General features: G+C 42.1%; 1 protein-coding gene across 3 annotated transcripts; it reads left to right on the forward strand.

Annotated features, from left to right (window-relative positions):
• The first annotated feature begins 1,014 nt into the window (after positions 1-1,014).
• On the forward strand, positions 1,015-15,248 carry slc7a3a (solute carrier family 7 member 3a). 3 transcript variants are annotated; one of them, XM_034605718.1, is made up of 12 exons: positions 1,015-1,160; positions 7,872-8,497; positions 8,598-8,759; positions 9,397-9,580; positions 9,674-9,789; positions 10,040-10,262; positions 10,373-10,512; positions 11,541-11,643; positions 11,975-12,204; positions 12,295-12,461; positions 12,643-12,751; positions 12,844-15,248. In XM_034605718.1, exons 2-12 carry the CDS (start codon positions 8,089-8,091, stop codon positions 12,996-12,998), a joined length of 1,998 nt encoding a protein of 665 aa, XP_034461609.1. In that variant the 5' UTR covers positions 1,015-1,160; positions 7,872-8,088; the 3' UTR covers positions 12,999-15,248. The 3 variants fall into 3 exon arrangements, with proteins under 3 accessions (XP_034461609.1, XP_034461611.1, XP_034461610.1); XM_034605719.1 differs by lacking the exon at positions 1,015-1,160 and adding an exon at positions 1,961-2,146 and having other exon boundaries at positions 12,844-12,998; XM_034605720.1 differs by lacking the exons at positions 12,643-12,751; positions 12,844-15,248 and adding an exon at positions 12,542-12,636 and having other exon boundaries at positions 12,295-12,489.
• The last annotated feature ends 3,308 nt before the right edge of the window (positions 15,249-18,556 follow it).

Here is an 18,556-nt window from a genome sequence, read left to right on the forward strand (position 1 = left end):
AACGACACAGAACTATTGTGATCATGTTTCCTGTTTAGTAGAAAGTATTTCTAAACATTATATGATCAGGAGATCCTGATTCATCCACAATGAAAAGGTTTTTTTTTGTTGCAGCCTTATGTAAAATAGCACGAATGAGCCTCACCTGAGCCAGTTACCACAGTAAAATCCACCTTTACACATGGACAGAAACCACATGCCAGTAATATGACATTATAATATATTACAATTATTATGAATATAACAATGCACTAATGTAATCTTATAATCAAATAATGTGATTGCCTATATTAAATAGTTGTATTTATGTAATCTGGAAAATGCATTTAAAGTATCAAAAGTATCACCCTGATGACTTTTGAAACTTAAAATACATTTTCCAATTTATATACTTTCATTTTAGATCCATTTTCATCTCAGGACTTTAATTGTTGAGTGTATAGAATTGGACTTGTAAGTTAAAGTAACTTGTGTGTGTGTGTGTGTGTGTGATGTGTGTGATGTGTGTGTGTGTGGTGTGTGTGTGTGTGTGTGTGTGTGTACAGTTTCTGTGTAGTCTTAGTTCATAATGTCCTACATCACAGGTCAGGATTTGGACGATGACCTCAATGAGCTGGAGAGTAAAAAGTTCAATATCACATAGTTTGGTCAACATCCCAGGGCACAGGGAGAACTCCTGTTCCTTTGATCTACAAAGCACTGGCGTATGTAGCTGCGGCGTCGAGGCCGGATCCAAACGTGGCTGACGCAGACTGTCCATATATGGACATCTCTACTACGGGACAGCGCCAGTCTATGAACAGCACGCGGACACATCAACACACAAATTCTCTTTCGCGCGTGCTCACGTTCTCCTGCGTTTATACTTTTCACTCAAACTCTGGTTAACAACAATCGATGATTTTAATCGGAAGCGTGAAAAGATCTACGCTGTTTTCCGCGGTGTCGAATCGTGGCAACGTTATTGTTCTTTCCGCCCCACCCCTCCATCGATACGGAAAACCCCGCCCCCACCTGCGTCACATTGTTTACACGCCTCCCTTCGCTTAAAAACAGACACGCACACGAGCGAGCGGTAAATTTCATCAGCGGCCACGATAACGGTTCCCGGGTGTTTTCTCCTGTGTCCGCTCACCGTCATCCACCAGAAGACAGTGAAGGTAAACCACCTTTATGTTTCATTTACACGACAATAGGATTTGTTCTGCGTTCATCGCGCTGTAACGACGTGTTTCCTATGTCCACTCGGACTGATGCAATCCCCCCCCCCCCCACGCGTGTGTCGGTGTCAGTTGTATTAGCGCTAGGTTTCATTTTCTAACAACGTGTCTTTCGCCGTCTAAAGTCGGCGTAAACTTCTTTTCTTTGAACGAACCGACAATGTGGTGTTGTGCGTCGTTATTCATATTTGCGCTTCGTCCCGTGCGGCTGGGTGTTAGCGAGGCGGCTTAACGTGTCACTCGAGCGGGGACTGAACCGATGTAGTCCCGGGAAACTGGTAAGTTGATAAAAGGCGGCCATTGTGGAACATGTTAAACCCGCTTTCTGCTGTTTGTAAACCCGCCGCACGACGTTTGGCGCGTGTGCACCGATGGGTTTTATTCATTGCTTTGCCCGGTTTAGCACCAAATTAGCGCCCGGTTAGCACGCGACCGAGGCGTGGACAGACCAATACGTGCTGCTTTCAATGACCCGAGGAAAGCGTGGAACTTCTTGCAATCTAGTGAGTTATCGATACATAAAAACAGAGTGTGTCACTAACGAATGTAGCTATCGATCATAAGTGCATGCATTTGTATTTAAGCAAACACGTGACTGCTGTGCAACTGATGCAATACAACAACAGTGGGTTCACGTGCAGTAATGCGTGTGTTTAAAGCTACAACACACAGACACTGATGCAACATTGCGTCTCAAGTCAATCACCTGCGGCGGCTGGCATGGTGCATACAGCAGGGCACCAGGAAATGCAAAGTGAACACAGATGGGTTAAACCAGTTGTGTTCACGTCAATGGCACATTCTGATGTTTCCGGGAGTTGTGAAGGCGGCATTAACACCACGCGAGAGCCGCGGCCACGTAGTTGGTGTTTCAGCCTCCGACAGACTTGACAGCTCGGTGTCTCCCCGCGCGGTCCACTCTGCGTGTAAGTAACCGGTTTCTGTCTAACGTGGATTTCTGTTTATTTACACCAGCTTTGATATCCGTCATCCCGCGAGTGGCCGCGTCAATGTGACTCATCCTTCCGGGTTCGTTACCCCCGTTCTCGGGTGCTCGGGAGTGCCACCCCATGCTTCCGTTGCATCAGCCGGTTGAGAGCCGCACCGCGTTTAAAACCTGCCGTGCGAGTTTGGACAACGTGATCCAGACCCGCCGGGTTGCAGCTCAGATTGAGAAAAGGAAATGTAACCCTAATTGGGAGGCTAGATTTGTCAAGTTTGGTCTTACACAGCCTGTTAATGGTTGTTTTTTTTTTGAATCCACAGAATGTTGTGGTGTCAATTTTACAGTTGATACAATTTAATTCTGTTGAATTATGTCGCTTTATACTGAGCTGGTCGATTAATTGATTAGTCAGTTCACAGAAGAAGAAAAAAAGTTGTAATCAAATTTTTTTATTTTAAGAAACATTTTCTGGCTGAAGTTTCATAAATAGATTTGTTCCTTTCTCACACATGATGATAGACTGGTGCCTGGAGAAAACAGGATGTATGAAGACACGTAAGAGGGAATTAAAATAATCACTTTCTCTAATTTTATATAGACAGATAACTGAAAACATATCAAACTAGTACCCCAGAAAACGATCAGCAGGTTAATCGATAATGTAAATCATAAGTTGTATCTGTACTAGTTAAAAAAAAAAACAGGTTATGGACAGGACTGGTTTTGTCAGACAGCGTATATATTAGTTGTAAATATGGGCTGTCTTGCAGTTTCCCATTGACTAGGAATACTTGTGTTTCATAACTTAGTTGATTTAAATGTTTTTAGTACATCATTGCATTAGCCATCACCAACCAGGTTATACAAACACGTTTTATATGTCTGGGCTGTCTGTTCTGCTGCCTTTGTAACATCCCCCTTGTTAAAAATCCTGAGGAAATTCTGACCATTTCTCGTCAGTCAAGGTAAACCTGTTATTTGCTGTTTTCGAGAAGTGAGGTTGAAAAGATTATTTTTGGACAGGCTTCCACCACACCCTCAAAGTCACTAGTTTAAAAATTGTTTACCAGCCTCGTCTTTGTGCCCACGCAGGTCTTTATTGGCCAGTTGTCCTTTGACTCTAACGTGTACTTCTGTTCTTGTGGCTGGTGTTGTTATTGTGACGATAGTGTTGGCATTGGTCGTGGGAAAGTGACCAGATCCCGAGACTGTCACATTCAATTTCACAGCGATCACAGTTTCTTGGCAGGGGCCGTGGTGTCCGGCCAGGTGACTTAAAGGGTCGTTCGGTTTGGTCTCAGCGGTCGGTCCGATCACCTTGTACAAGTTCACACACATGCATCGGTGCAAAAAAACCAAACGCATACAAACTTCTTCATGAAACTGCACAGAGTGTACCTTAAACATACAAACACTGGGGAGAACATTGTTTGTAATGGCTAGAATAATAGTTCACTGCGTCCGGACGTGATATTTGTTCCGTCCAGGGTTATGCAAGGTCATGTGTGCTCTTTTTCAATAGCTGCCCCGGATCATGTCGTCCACTTCGCTCGGCTGCTGGTCTCACAAATGATGATACAGTTGTATTATCACCAGAATTATTTTTTACTGATTTAATTTACAGTTCATTTTGCTCTTTCCATTTCATAACTGGTAACTATATAAATGCCGTTATGATTCTTTTTGGAAATAACGTTGCTGGTCTTGTCATAGAACCCAGGTGCTGTGTTACTGTTGACAACAATGGGAGTCAAACCAAAGCCACGTGTTGTTTATATGTACAGAACGAGGAGCAGCAACAAGCTAGTGTCTATTAGGGTCAGCAGTTTTGTTACTTGTCCCAATAATCCTCTTAGACTGCACGGCAGCAGTTGCAGCAACGCTAAGTCAAGGAACAGGGTCATTATCCCTGTTGTAACCGAGGCAGTGTTCGCTCAGGTCGTTGATGGTCTTCCTCGAAAGATAAAGAAACCCTTTGGCCTGACCCATGTTTGACAGAAAAACTGAAATCAACTTCTCTCCCCTTTTCATAGTTCATATTTTCTTCCAATTGAAAGTTGTGCCTTAATTTTTTTTTTAATTACAGGACAGAAAAATGGCTGCAGGTAGCACACCAACCTTTTCCTCTTGCTGTGTGCGGGCAGTTGCGTGGCGGCGTAGTTCACAAGACGGCACATTTGTGAACTACACCTACGTGCAAAGAGGGCACCCTCGTGAAAACCACAAGGAAAAGATTAGCTGGTAGATGACGTGAGGGCAGACTGACATTAAGGTGGTTCCAGCATAACTTTAATGAGACCACCCCTAAATGAGCTGTGCCAGAGATGATGGAACTGTGACTCAACTTGGCCTGTAGACATGAAAGGAAGGAAAAAGGACATTTCCTTATAAATTATCATTCTTCCTCATCTTCCGTTAAGGATGAACTCTTCGTCCTCCTGGTCTTTGACAGTTTGCCCAGTTTCAGTTGCACCTTTGTTCCACTTGGTGAATGTATGTGCAGCGTTGGGGCGAACCCCCGAGGAGATCACAGCCAGCTGGGCACAGTAGTTTAGTAATAAATGTTTATTGACACAACATTCACACTCTCAGATCTCAGTTCCTGGTGTGCATGTGGAAAATGCTACTGGAATGTCACACCAAGTGGGGAGTGGGAGCGTTTCCACCCAAGTACCAGTTTCCCATCAATCTTCAGAGGGCCGAGTGTTTATTATTGCGGCTGTCGGGTGCACCGTGCTGTTTTTATTTCATTGTTTCACTGTGTTTGTCTTTTTCTCTCAACACTTAACTGTACTAGGCAGGATATTCTCTTTTGAAATTGTGAGGTTAGAAGTGCTTTGATAAATAGGTGATATTGTTTTTATGGTATTAATAGAATATTGCTATTGTGCTGAAACACTGAGAGCATGTATCCTGCGTTTTATGAAAAAGAACAGACCAAATTTAGATTATAACATAAACGACGTTTTTTTCTTCTGCGTCTTTTTTTAAATTCTTTAGCATACCCTGTGACCCGAACCTCTGTATGAACTGAACTTGTCAACCTGTTGAGGTTTTGGTTCCTCTTTGCATTTTCATGCTTTTTTTTATAAACAAGGAAGCTTCAGAAATACAAGATGGTTAATAACCCAAGACAGTGTTTTACCATTTTGTGTTTTGCATGTTGTGGCCTCTTTGTTTTCTGTTTTTTTTTTGTTTGTTTCTGTTTGAAAGCACCTGCAGCCTCAGTTGGTGTCACCTCTTGAGCCAGAATGAAAGCTGACTTTAAAAATTTTGAAAAGCACAAAAGAAGGCGAACAAAAAGCCAGAGCTGGTGATCACAGCTTCAGGCTGCGTTATGCTTCATTAGCTTCCTGAAATGGAGAATGTGGATATTCTCATGTTCTGCCCGCAGCAGCTCGGGTTGACACGAGGTTAACAGGAAAATCGGCACAACAAAAAATGACTGTGAAAATCTGAATAGCGGCCTTGCAATTGTCACTCCTCTGAGAGTGTTTCTTTTTTTTTTTTTTTGCCCAGCCTCTGATCCAGGTAGAACCAGACTGTACCACCTGGTCTGTGTGGACTGGGTTAGTGTTTCTCTTCTTCCCTTTGCTCCCTGACTGATGGGCCTGAAATGTCCATCTGCCTTCTCAGCATTCACACCAGGGAATCAGGTGTCATTGCCTTAATAGCCTCGGACGCAGTTCAACGTGGCCTTGACGCCGCTCCGCCCCCGCAAGTCCTGACTTCAAGCTGTGTGTTGGAGAAAAAAACACTAAGCTGATCCTTGCCACTGAATTTCGAGTGAAACTGGAATTCAGGGCAGAAGTTTTTTTTTTTTCTTCTCCCTGCGTAGTGAGACATACGAGTAGAGAAAGAAGTTCTTTCCTAGATTAGTGATTAATATGTCGTCAGTCCGCAAGAACAGAATCTTTTAGATCAGAACAGCACAGTGGAGTTAAGGCTGTAGTCCTGACAGTAGCAGTTGTGATAGTAATGCTAGTGAAGGTAGTGTAGTATTGCAGATAAACTATGCACAACTCGCCCTTGAACGAGAAGCCCGGCTTTTTTACAAACAGTACATTACGTAATACAACATACATATGCCAACAAGTGTGTTACCTGAAGTAGCAATTAAGTAACTTATTTTGTCATTACTTGCACACGGGCATTAATACTCTTCACTTCATATTTACTGTTTAAAACGACAAAAAAAATTCTCTTTGGATCACGTCTCTGCCAACATTTGTCCACATTTTGTCTGTGGCTGAAAAACACCAAAATGTTAATTAACCTGTGGTGTTTTTTTGCCTGATGCATTACAGCAGCATTACATTTCTGATATATTTTCCCCAAGCCCGTCTGTGTCGATCCACTAACTGCCTCCGAAGTCTGGTTGCAAAACACTGCGTCTGTCTCAGATTGTCTTTGCCAAGTGTCCTTGGCCAAATATGAACTATTGTGTTTGTGTGCATGTTTCACATGTGTCCCTCACCCTTGAACTTGACAGGGTCGTCACCACTGATGTATATCACGCGGCTGTAGTCCTTGACGATGGTTTTGTCTGTGTGTTATTCTTCAAGCTCGAAAGTTCATATCATTGATAATGCACTGGTCAATAATCAGTCAGTGTAAATATGTTCAACACTTTGATTAGGCGACAACAACAATGAGTATCACTCCAAAATGGACACATTGCACTTTTTCATAAATATTATCCGTGCAGAAAACAACCTTTTTTAAAGGAGATAATTGTGATCTTAATTATTTGAAGTATTTTAATTCCTCTTTGAGGGTAAATGATTTGTTATTTGACATTTTCAGGGAGTTGTTACTTTGGGTAAGGGCCAGTTTTTATAGAGGGTCTTATCCATATCAACCTTCTCCCAGTGCAGCTGGTTTGCCTTATCAAGCCGCTGGTTCGCTCTGTCCTCTTCTCCCCCTGCTGATGTTAGTGTCTCCTCACAGCCTCTGGCTTTCCCAGGCTTCTCTCTGTCAGCCTCCATCTGCTGAAAAAACACAATATGAGCAGAAGGGCGCCCTTTTACGCAACAAGGGAGTGGTGAGGAATTAGGCAGGATTTTCTCTTGTTTTTACAGGGGTGTGTGTCATAGCAGGTCTACTCTCTTATTTTGATTAGATTTAAGCATAGTAGGATAGCGTTGAGTTCTCTTTTTGTCTTCATGAGGGATCTCCGTAGCCTGCAGCGTGTTGTGAGTCCTTACTACACTGCGAGAGGTTGAAGTATGAATTCCTGGAAGTTATGCAACTGTCTGGTATTTATACAGATTATAATGTCGTGGAATTGAGCTTGTATTATCTATCTAAACCAGCCCGGTCTCTCCAGGAAGGTCTCCAACATCTGCGGTGCTACCTGCGTTCACTAGAAATGTATCTAAAAACCTGCTGAGACATTGTATGTAAGATCAGACTGTGTAAATACGCTTAGCAACTTATGTTACAAAGTTGTCCAACCCAGGTTCGCAGGGAACGTGTCCTAGATTTGACCATTCCTTCAAGCCCTTCAGTGTTGGGTTTGTTTGTTTTTTAATCCTGTCACAGTTTTTCGTGGATTTTGAACAACTTTCTCTGAAAATATTCACTTCTGGATTTAAAGAACAGAATAATCCGACCGCACAGAGCTCTGAGAAATGTAACCATTAGCAGTTACCAAACAGTTCCCCTGTTCTGAGCTGTTGTTTTCTTTTTGTGTTTCATCACAGGTCCTAATCTGCTGCTTCTGTGACCGGACCTCCCACTTCCTGTTCTGTCTGCTCGACTACACCTAAGTGAACACACCTACGCCAGTGGACCAATAACAAACAAGTTATTTGCTGAGTGTACCTACCCCATCTGCCCTAAGTACTTCTAATCTCAGTCGTCTCATACGTGTTGTGTTTAAGCAGTGTCAGTCACACAGCCACACTTGAAGGATTTCAAATGCCTAGCCTGCTTCAGCACCCACGCACAGTCACAGCAAATATGGGCACCAAGCTGACCAACTTTGGCAAAAGCCTGTTGCGTCGCAGGGCTTTGGACTTATCCTGTGAAGAGACCCGATTCGCCCGCTGCCTGTCCACCCTGGACCTAATTGCCCTGGGGGTGGGCTCCACTCTCGGTGCCGGTGTCTACGTCCTGGCTGGCGAGGTCGCCCGAGAGAAGGCAGGACCGGCTATTGTCCTCTGCTTCCTCATCGCCGCTCTGTCCTCCATGTTGGCTGGGCTGTGCTACGCCGAGTTTGGGGCTCGTGTCCCCAAGACGGGCTCTGCGTATCTTTACAGCTATGTGACAGTTGGAGAAATCTGGGCCTTCATCACTGGGTGGAACCTCATCCTTTCCTATGTGATAGGTGAGATTTAACACTAAAAGTTATAAAGAGTGAAGAACAAACGGAAAGGATTGTTTATTTCCTGTCACCACATTGTTGACATTTCTGCCTTCTCTTGTAGGTACTGCCAGTGTGGCCAGGGCGTGGAGCTCAACCTTCGACAGCCTGGTGGAACAAAAGATCTCTATCTTCTTTAAAGCCTCCATGACGATGAAAGTGCCAGGGAAAGTGCTGGCCGAGTACCCGGACCTGTTCGCCCTCATCCTGGTGCTCTTGCTCACTGGTGAGTAAGCCCTTCTCATTACTCTCAAGCATTTTTCTGAAGAACTTTTCGTGCCAGCATCCTAGGAATCTGTCCATGTGAGAATACAGCAAGATAATTTCCAGAAACCTCACAGCTGTAAACAAAACCACACTATTTCCAGCGCAGAGTTTATACATCATGTCCCGTCTCCTACAGAGAGAGCATAATTCATACAAAGGGAAAGAAAATTCTTGTTTTAATAAAATGTCCCCGAATGATTCTAATTTAGTTGTTTAATGAGTGACAAGCCAAAAAGGTTGATTTTGAAAAAACGATTATTTTTAAGAGCAACCCCCTCAATTAAATACTCTTATATAAACACAGGACATTACTTTGATTGTCGCAGTCCATGCAAACATAGCCATCGTCAGTGCTGTGTTAAAACATTGCATAATAGCCTGAACAGTTGTCACACCAACATTGCAGCTAGTGTGTTTTGCCAGTAGCCGTGTTAGAAAGAAATGATTGGTGCATTAGTGTCGCTGACTGATGGTATGTGTGATGAAGAAGGAAAACATCCACCCACATAGCAGGACATGGTTTTGATGCTGAAGTATGAATTCACATCCCTCTCCCTTTCTTTTCTCTCCTCTCTTTCTTAACTTTCTATCCTCAGGACTTCTGGCCTTTGGCGTGAGCGAGTCAGCGCTGGTGAATAAGATCTTCACGGGCATCAACCTGGTGGTCCTGGGCTTCGTTATCATCTCTGGCTTTGTGAAGGGGGACACGTCCAACTGGAACCTGACAGAGGACGACTACATCGCCTACAAAAATAGCACCAACAGCAGCGTGCCATATCCGTGAGTATTTACACTCAAAAGTTTTACCGTCTCTTCTGTGTTTGATTGTTATTCATGACTATTAACCCGCGCGTGTCGTCTTCTGCCACTCAGAATCGAGAAGGAATTCGGTGTGGGTGGATTCAGTCCCTTTGGCCTCACTGGAGTCTTGTCTGGCGCTGCCACCTGCTTCTACGCGTTTGTTGGCTTCGACTGTATCGCCACAACAAGTGAGTGATTCTAATACCTCTATGGAAACTTTCACATCATATTTCGACAATGCCGGTGTGTTGACGCACCACCTGTTGCGCATATTTAAAGTCCATGTTATGTAACTGAGTGAACATGGAGAGATGTCACAATCTGGAAACACCCTCGGGCCTTTTCAGGTGCTTTTAAAACTGGAATGTATTATTGCAATCAAGCATCAAATCTCACCACTTCATTTCATCGAACCCTGCTGTTTTGTTTTGTTCTCAGGTGAAGAAGCAAAGAACCCCATGCGGTCCATCCCCGTTGGCATCGTGGCCTCGCTGCTCATCTGTTTCTTCGCCTACTTCGGTGTGTCCGCTGCTCTGACCCTGATGATGCCATACTACAAGCTGGACTCCCAGAGTCCTCTGCCTGAGGCCTTCAGCTACGTCGCCTGGGCTCCTGCCAGATACATCGTGGCTGTGGGTTCCCTCTGTGCTCTGTCCACCAGGTAAAGACAAAAAACATTTTTCTTGTCACTATGCTTTCTTTTACTTAACACTGTAAATCTATTTCACACTAAAGACTCAGATAATTTGGTGACCGTTTATCGCTCCTCAGTCTCCTAGGCTCTATGTTTCCCATGCCTCGAGTTATCTACGCCATGGCAGAGGACGGACTGCTGTTCCGTGTTCTGTCCAGGATGAACGATCGCACAAAGACCCCTCTCCTGGCCACCATCGCTTCTGGTATTGTTGCCGGTAAGTTCACTCTCACTACTCGTGTATTTGACATAACTTGTCTTCTCTTTGCATTTGCTTCTGTGAGCGTTTATCTTGCAGATATCCCTCTTGTCATGTTTTCTCCATTGCTTTAGGCCAGAAGGCTGTTTGTTTCTGTGTCTCTCCGATAGTGTCAAGTCTGTCGAGATTATATGTTGATTGTGGTTGGTTATTTTTTTTCCCACGGTCACAGCACCTGTCTGCTGCTTCCGCTCTACGTCTGTCTTTTCGGGGTCAATAACAGTTTATGGGTCAATGACGTATAAGGATTTTCAACAGGCCAATTTTGAAATACAATCTATCTATTATAATTATTCAAACATTAGGAATGTTGTGTACACAAAATCATATACAAATTTCAAATGATTTGATTTTAGTGTTTTTTCATCTAGATGAATTGGCCGTGGCCTTAAAAAATGTCATGTGGTGCAACTGTAATTTATCTTAAAATTAATTATTTACAATTTCTCAATAATATAAAGTCATTGGTAACAAAGTAGTTGCATTTCTTTTGAGTTTTTGTAAATAATGATCTCATATTTTTGTCCTATAATCTCACCATCCCCTTATTAAATGTAGTTAACAGACTTATGTTAACTACAGTGCAGAAAATAAATTTTAATGATTTTGAGTAATTTCAAAGAGGTTTTCACAGCAGCAGTCATGGCCGGACGGTCGCACCACATGATATTTTGACACTTTAAAAAACAGAAACATTGAAATAACTAATGGTTTTTGGAAATTTAAAGTGTGTACATATACAGGAGAGGTACTACATATATATGGTATTTCTTTATGTATTTAAACCTTTTTTTAACATAAGAAAATGCAGTCGGACAGAAAATATAGGCGTCACGTCAATGACCCTTATACTATAGAAAGTCTGCAGAAAATGGATACATGTTTTTTTTTTCTCATGCATTGTGAGCAGTCTGAACCATTAAAGCAGCAGTTTGTTTCTCTGACATGTATAAACTAAAGAAATCTGCTTTTGCCTTTCCTTACAGCTCTCATGGCCTTCCTGTTCGACCTGGCAGCTCTGGTTGACCTCATGTCTATTGGAACTCTGTTAGCGTACTCTTTAGTGGCCATCTGCGTCCTCATCCTCAGGTAAGCACCTTTCAGTCTCTGCTAGCGCAGTCTCAAAGTCTTCTGAAGTTGTAATCATGTGTTAGATACTCTCCAGCAGCTGCTGTGCTAATGTCATTGCCAAGTACGAGTATTATAATCTGTGCAGCTGAAACACAAGGTTCACAGAAGCTTTACGCTGGTTCTCAAATGGCTGTGATCGCCTTCTAATTGGACTAAACAGGACAGGAATGTTGTGATATTTTAAAGCTCTTATTTGTGCGTAGCCAATCTTTCCAGCTGCAGCATAAGTGTTTTTTTTAGCCACCGTGAAAAAAATACCCACTCAATGACACACTTCCTCCCTCCACAGGTACCAGCCAGGCACCCTGAATTCCTCCAGCCAGACGGAGAATCTGGTGGAGCTGGTGGAAGGGGAGAAAGTGGCTGTAAGCGGAGGGGACAGCGGCGACGAGTACGGCAACGAGATGGAGGAGAGGCCGCTCCAAGAGGCCTTCACTGTCAAGCTGCTCTTCTGCCCAAGTGGAAAGACGCCAACGAAAACCTCTGGGAACATTGTCTACGCCACCACTGCTACTATCTGTAAGTATGGGCTCAACGTAGAGCAGTAATTCACACTTTGCTGTGACCAGCTTCAGTAACCTTTTCTCTGTTTTGCTTCTGTCTTTGCAGCCGTTCTTATCACCATCCTGTGCGTCATCCTGGCCAACTTCTTGAATAAGCTGCTGACCGGCCACCCGGGTGTCGTGGTGCCCTGTGTCATCTTGACTCTGCTGTGCACTGTCTGCTTAATCATCATCTGCAGGCAGCCTGAGAGCAAAGAGGCTCTCACCTTCAAGGTGACGATCAAACCCTGCGAATGCAGATTTGTGTGTTTTAGTCTTTACTTCTTTTTTGGGGGGGGGGGGGGGCTAAACTGTTGAATTAGCAACAGTCTTAGCAGCTTCTTCCTGCTACCTAGAACAGAACTATGACCATTTTGAAATCTAGTTATGCTGACTTTGTCTGTGTCCTCTCAAGGTCCCCCTTCTTCCCTGGTTGCCCCTCTTCAGTGTCTTTGTCAACATCTACCTCATGATGCAGCTGGATAAGAGTACATGGTGCCGTTTCGCCGTTTGGATGGCTATTGGTACGTTTCATCACTACTTATCCGGTTTTCTAGTGCCACACATTCGTGTAGCTGTTTTGTAATTTCCTGTTTCCTCTCCTTTTCTCCTCCAGGTTTCGTCATCTACTTCTCTTACGGTATCAAGAACAGCAGTGAGGCTGCCAACAGGTTATCTCCACGCAAATATGAGCCTGCGCTGCAGACAAAACGCCCGATTTACACGGGCGCCCCTGACTGCAGTGACATGGAAGCGGGCGACAGCCCCTGATACAGACTGACATAGACCTGGGAAGCGTTGCAGAGCATCTACACTCATTTTGGCAGTGTAGGCAGCCTGGAACACACACCCGGGTTTAAAGGGAGGAGAGGCAAGAAAAACGCCACACACATCTTACCTCTGACTCGGAGGCTGAATAACTTGATGGCTTGACACTGTGATAGAGCCACTTTCTGACCCATGTGTCTGTTCTTAATCTTTTTTTGGTAGTTAGCCTTAGCCCTCTTGAGATATGTACCTGCCTATAACTCATGCTTCGAACGGACCGAACTAACAGAGTACTCGGTACTCCTCGTGTTTTTCATTATTTGTTTCCCCTCCATACGATGGCGCTGTGGCTGTGAGGAGCCACATGGCCACTAGGGGTGAATTAGTACTACTGTGTACATTACTAAAAGAATCCCAGCGGAAATCAGTGAGTTTATGATCGTCATGACTCGTGGCTAAACTTCATACTGTTTAGGAAACCTGATGTCACGTAGACCGCACGCACAAAAAGAGGATGAAAATCGTCTTGTAGTTGTGAAAAGCTTTGAGTAGAGTCGACATATCTGGTTTGTTGCACCAGCCTATTTGTTTGTGTGTTAACAGGGTAGTGCTGAGGCTGTGACGTTTACAGTGTCAGGTCAGGGCCTCGCTAGGTCAAAATCACACGGTCGATGATGTTGATGTTACTTTGTCGAGGCTGAAGTCCACGCTCTACACGTTGGATGACGTTTTTAAACATACCATTGCTGCTGTGCCCCCTGCTCACAAAGAACAGATATAGTGAATTATCCGTTTTTTTTATTATTTTTGTTTCACATGTAGACGTAAAATGGAAGTCGAGGCCTTTGTTTCAGCAGAAACCAGGTAACTTAAATTATTTTAATTCGACTAAACATCCAAAAGGCAACAAACAAACCTTGAAGTACAGAAAAATTGAATCTCTACCATTCGTTCTGGTATTTGCTGTTTTGTAAACCCCATCGATCAGTTGTACATGGAACGATGTGTCCGAAATTTAAATCCTCCATGTTGTCAATTTCCAGACTTCAGCCACGCACTTGCATTTAAACCCCTTGAATGTCTGTACCCAGATATTCTTACATCAACACTAAAGTATCAACCTTTTTTGTTTTTACTTCCTTGTGAAAATACTTTTTTTCACAAAAGTTCTTGTTTAGTTTCAATTGAAACGTGTTCTTGGCAGCTTTGTCTGTTGAGCTTCAATCACCTTTATTTTATTTTTACTACTGTATTTACTTATTCTTCTTATAGAACTGTTAATATTTAAATGTTAATAATATTGTTTGTTTAGGATAGCTTTCTTTTTATTTTTGTTTCGAGCTTTAATATCAACCTCAGTCGTAGATGTTCACATGATTTTGATTTTCAAATGCAGCTTTTTTTTTTCTAGTCTTTTTTTCACCAAGTGATTTAATTTTAATATTTTTCTTTCCTTTGCGAATAAATCAACATGTTTTGGGATATTAGCTGAGCTGTTCGAAACAAGTAATGACCACTGAAAGTTGGTCTCTAAATTGTGACTTTTATTATGTTTTACTTTTTTCTCCTCATCCTCTGAATATGTTAAGTTATTGTTAATAGTATTTTTTTGTTGTAGTAAAGTGTTTTACTGTAGAATGTACAGTATCTGTTACGCATCTTTATTTGTATTATGCTGTTAATTATACAAACCTCTTTTCTTTAAAATATGGCCTTTAGTGTAAGTTTGTAAAAGTTGGTTATAATAAATTACACAAAGGCCTTTCATTTAACACGATGCTGCTGTTCGAGGCAAAACTAAAGCATTTCTGCAGACTTAAACAGGATTTCTCTTGTGTTCACTGTTTGCTGACATATCAGAACGTGACAGATTTTTGATTTTGATTCGGACAGTGTTTCTAGATGTTGTGAGTCTATAATCTTGTGCCTAAAGAACCATCTTTCTGCCTGAGAAAGGCACCGGGGCTGAAAGCAAAGGAGTCGTGTGTGTGTGTGTATCAGACACAATGTGAGACAGATGAAGTGTAAACCTCTGTCAGTGATGGACTCCTGTCACGCAGAGCTCTTCACACGCAGCCCTCGTTGCCTTTCAAAAATCCACTCGATCATCTCCCTTCTAGATGCTGTCTTATTAACCGCAATGATCTATCATTGTCTTTCTGTTTTGTATCCTGTACAAATGGCTGTCATGTATAAAGCAAGCTGTATTTTCAACATTTTTTTAAAAATAAAACATGGTTCATGCGTATGTCAGATTGAAAGCGTCTCTTTTTCATTTAAAGAACACGGAAGACATTATGTTGGTATGAGCTGCATTTCACAGTCTGTTGAATCCGGCTTTACCGGTTTTGTAATGAGTCATCGGTGACACACCCCTTAGACTTCATTCACAATGTCAAATATCCAAGTTACAACATGACTCAGACCTCAAGCTCACCAACTGCTCAAGTTCCTACATGAATCTTACAAACACTAAAACCTTGCTTCTATTAATATACAGGAATTGACCACACGTTCTACGCCTAAAACACTACTCCATATAGGTATAATAAGATCTGATACATGTACCATGTACACAGAAATGTTCTACTTCTACTACTGCTTACCATTTCACCTGTTCATAGATGTCAACACTCAGCTCTCTGCATTATTTGTTGAGAAATTCCCAAAAATTACGTAATGTTGTGTAATGCAAAACATTAGAAAAGAAACCTGGAAGTAGTTTTGAACATTACACGGTTATTTGTAATTTACGGTATGTTGAGAATCGAGACTTTCATCCGATAAAGCTTAAAAAAACCATTGTCTTTAAAGGGGACATAGGATGCCCATTTTACCACAAGTTGATATGGTTCCTTGGGGTCTTAATGAAATGTCTGTAACATACTTTGGTCAAAATACCACAAGGATCATATAAAACAGCACCCTTTTTACCCTGTCTAAAACAGCCCTCCACAGAGTGACCTGTTTTGAGTGCCTGTTCCTTTAAATGCTAATGAGCCAGCTCCCCCCTCCCCCCTCATGATTTTAAACGATATAAATTACATATTTTATATGATATAAATTATCAAATATGCATCCCATACTTTGTATTCCCCTTGTTGTCCTGGAGTTTTAATTTTCCCAATCACATAATTAAATGTCCCCCTCTGCCCATCCACTACAAGCACACAAGCAGACAGACAGAGAGAGAAAGAGAGGGGGGGGGGAGTTTTGGGGTTGGTAGACATGCCAGATACCCACATTAACCTGTAGAAGCACTAACAAAGTGGAATTTGCATGCTATGTCCCCTTTAATTAAAAAAAAAAAACTGTGCATTAGGACCCATTCTCTATTTATTCTGTCAATATTTGGGTTCCCACTTTATTCAAAAGTAATGTCTAATTTATTTTCTATATTTTTATTTGTGTTTAGTTGAAAGAATTTTCCCTTTTCCCCTCCCTCCCCTCTTTCACGACACACTGACGCCCTCTAGTGGTTACAAACAGCATTACACCAACAGTTATTGAGTTATCCAACTCAAAGTAAATTTAATGATTAAAAAAAAAGAAGCAAGGTTTGCACAAATTTATATTTATGTTTCCAGACGTTAATTATTGAGGATACTTGATGTCACAACAACATGGAACAGTCGACTTTGTCAGGTTTGGTTTTAGATCAATTATTTACAGTCGTGTGATGTGATCTCCACACGTTTCCTGCCTCCTTTCAGTTTATATTCACAAGATTAACACACAGTTGTATGTTTGGATGTGTGGACAGGAAGTTAAGTGTGTGTGCTTTGGCATCGTTCCTCCAAAAGGCACTCGAAAGACTTGTCCACTTCAAAGTGTTTCTCATCCCTAAGCAACAGATGGAGGGACATTGTTCCTTCTGCTCTTTCTGCCTAGAGTGAAATGGTTATTTATATTATATCAAAAATAAAAATTCTTTTGTGTCTTTGGAAAATTTCAGTTAAAACGGAGACATGCACTGATTATAAACATGGACACATTGACTTTATATAAATGGACTGTAGGCATAAGAGAGAAAGTGTTGTGTTCAGACTCATTAAATATAGGTGGGGTCACAGGAATAATATTGTGCAAACTGTATAAATCAAACAAAAACTGTTTTCTTTCTATTGTTAGTTCATTTGTTTATAAAGCCACTTCTTATGTTGTCACAGGATAAAAGTTAAGTCTTAAGTTTTTCTTCATTAGTCCATTAGACATGTTTTGTTATTATTATTGTATTATTCACAATTTATTCTCATGTTTATGAATGTATTTTATGTTCATTTTAACCGAGCACACCGGGCTTCCATACGAAAAGCTTTAAGGTTATTATACCGTACCTGTTCTCACCATAGACTTTATATAAAGACGGACGACATATGTGTGTGCTCCCCAAAAGTGAAGCTAAAGTGTCTCGATCACTCTCTGGTGTATGGCTGCAGGGTAGGTCATAAATCCCACCTCCTCCATGTTAGCAGATGTGACATGTACCAAATTAATAAGTTAAAGTTCACTTCAAAAAAAATGTTTTTGTGTGATTTTAGGTAGTTCTTATCACACTGATGTTTTGGTCAAGTGTTCAGCATTCCAGTAAATTTGGTTTGAATTTATTTAATGCAATAAAAATGGGGTGAAACATCGTAATTGACAGTTGAGACTGACTCGGCGAAATCTTGACACTGAAGTTCTATCTCTAGATCGTCACTGCTCAGAGTCTGATGGTGGCGTTCGCATCCAGGATATTTTAGCTGCATTTCTGGATAGTGAGAGGAGGTGAACACGCGTCGTCCATCTTTACAAACAGTCTATGGTTCTCACCACCACAGACCAGTCAACATGTATTTGGTATTAACCTCTAAATTCTTCCCCCGTGGTCCAGTAGTTATCAGTATAAGCAGCTACAGTGTCGATTCCTTTTCAGCGAACAGAACAATTCTCACAGTGGAAAACTCGTTCTCCAGCATTCACACAAACAGTCATGACAACATCTCAAACTTTGGTTCGATTTGATTTCACTTTCCTTATCGCATTAAGCCACTTGGATTTGTAGTGCAGCACAATCGGTGAAGATCTCTTCCTGTCTCCTCTGTCCCACTGGACACAGTCTGTACAAGTTCTGAGTGTTCTGTACGAAAGTGGACTTGAAGTGTCGGTAAGAGCTGAGGGTTAAAGCAACACTATGTACGTCTTCTGAGCAACAGCGCCCCCTGCAGCCATGAGTGGTGATTAATTCTGGTGTGTCCGAGCTATGAAGTGGTTTTCAAGATAAAAAAAATCAGTCTGTCAGTCTGTTGAGCGCAGCACTGAATGTGTAGCCCTACTCACTGCACTGAAACACAAGTGAACAGTGTATATTACCCATGATCCCCGTCTTCCTGACCCAGAAGAGCTGCGGCTGTAACAAATCCACCCAACTCTGTTCAGAATTCTTCATATTTTGAGTTTCCTCACTGAATATTGGAGGAACGCTGGTTTTTAATGACGTCCAAAGGCTCCTTTATGCCGCGTGATACAAACGATGTAAACATCATAGCCCATATTCCACATGTGCTTTACGTTGGCAT

Source organism: Hippoglossus hippoglossus, chromosome 14 (assembly GCF_009819705.1).
Source record: "Hippoglossus hippoglossus isolate fHipHip1 chromosome 14, fHipHip1.pri, whole genome shotgun sequence".
Taxonomy (NCBI): domain Eukaryota; kingdom Metazoa; phylum Chordata; class Actinopteri; order Pleuronectiformes; family Pleuronectidae; genus Hippoglossus; species Hippoglossus hippoglossus.